The 1,505-nt window shown below is 64.1% G+C and overlaps 1 protein-coding gene across 1 annotated transcript in view; it reads left to right on the forward strand.

Annotated features, from left to right (window-relative positions):
* Window positions 1–707, forward strand: part of LOC115272700 (extensin-like) — a 16,292-nt gene extending 15,585 nt beyond the window's left edge. Inside the window, exon 6 of the mRNA XM_029915696.1 lies at window positions 225–707. Within this exon, the coding sequence (XP_029771556.1) occupies window positions 225–707 (483 nt within the window). The remainder of the gene's footprint in view (window positions 1–224) is intronic.
* The last annotated feature ends 798 nt before the right edge of the window (window positions 708–1,505 follow it).

Consider the following 1,505-nt stretch of genomic DNA (forward strand, 5'->3'; position numbering starts at 1 on the left):
CAGGACACACCAGCCGCCCCACCCTGGGCCTGGCCCCAGCCCCGCCCGCGCCTGCCCGCCTGCCCAGGGCTCCCGGCCGGCAGGGGGCCGCTGTGCCCCAGCTGTGGGCAGGTTTTGTCAGGGAGGAGGCATCAGTGGCTGCCCTGCAGCAGGGGTGGGGGTGGGGGGGCAGGAAAGCAGAGCTGCGCTGTTGGGACAGAGAGCTCAGACACTTCTGCCCCCAGCCTAGAGCAGCCACGCCCGAGCCAAAGCAGCTGCGAAGCGGCCGGGGTCTGGAGGAAGCACCAGGCTGGACACGGAGGAGGCAAGTCACTCAGCCCGGGGCCCCGACTCGGTTCCTGTGTGTCCCCGAGCCCCCGGGCCGCCTCACGCCCCCGCCCGCCTCTGACTCCCAGCACTGCGGTGACGCTCCCCGTGTCCCTCCACTGGACCTCAGGAAGCCGCGTGGCCTAAGCGGGACATGGCCCCAGGCCCCCGCCCCGAGGCGTCCTCACCGCCGCCCCCGGCCCCGCTCCGAGGCAGCGGCTGGTACCCGCTCGGAGACGCTCTGCGCTGCCTGCCCGGTCCCGCAGGGCGGCCAGCCCCCACGCCCCAGCCCAAACCTCCTGGTGCTCAGCGGCCCTGGGGAGGAGCAGGAGAGGGACCGAGCCCCGCTGGCCGCTCCTCCGCCCCGGCAGCACCGAGCCTCATCACCAGGCCCTAATTAAATCCCCCTAATGAGGAAATAAGGATGCAGGAGCCGGCTCCGCCGCGGCCTCCCCGGCCCGCCGCCCTCGCCTCTCCATCGGACTTATCGCTCGTCACAGGATGTTTACAATAATTTTTAATTTGTGCAATTATTAATCACTTTTCTATCTGCCTCATTTGCATAATAATTAGTCATCTCACTGTTTGGCATGCCTGTGAATGACAGTGTTTTAAATTGAATTAAGATTTTAATATTCTATTTTCCTGCTTTCTTCCCCTCTCACACGCTAATCAAAGTCAGATTTGGCAGCCGGAGGGAGGGCGGGGAGGGGGCTGGCAGGCCCTGGACTTGGCCTGCTCCCCAGGACTGAGCTGGGCGCAGGGGCGGGTCCGGAGAAGACAGCCCGGACTGGCACCCCACCCTGGAGCCCGAGGGGTTAACCAGCCTTGCCTAATGGAGTAGAGGGAGGCAATGAGTGAGGAGGGGGCAATGGGCGTGGGGAGGGAGGGCGACAGACTGTCTCCTGGCGCCAGAGAGCAAGAAAAGCACTTTCATTTTCTGTCCAAACGGGCTGCTTTTTGCAAGGGAAGTTGGAGAGCACATTCCAGGCCAGTAATTGATCCCTGGTTGCTAGTCCAGGTTAACTTTGATGGCTCAGGGCCCCCCCCAGGTAGAGAAGCGGCTGGAAAAGTCCAAAACCCAGGGCCATTCTTTGGACGGGCGGAGAAAACAAATCTCTGTGGTTGAGTTGGGCTCCCTCCCCCGTCTCGGGCCACCAGCTCTGCACACCCCAGCAGCCCCTCTGCCCGGGCTGGGG

This window comes from Suricata suricatta, chromosome 11 (genome assembly GCF_006229205.1).
Source record: "Suricata suricatta isolate VVHF042 chromosome 11, meerkat_22Aug2017_6uvM2_HiC, whole genome shotgun sequence".
Taxonomy (NCBI): domain Eukaryota; kingdom Metazoa; phylum Chordata; class Mammalia; order Carnivora; family Herpestidae; genus Suricata; species Suricata suricatta.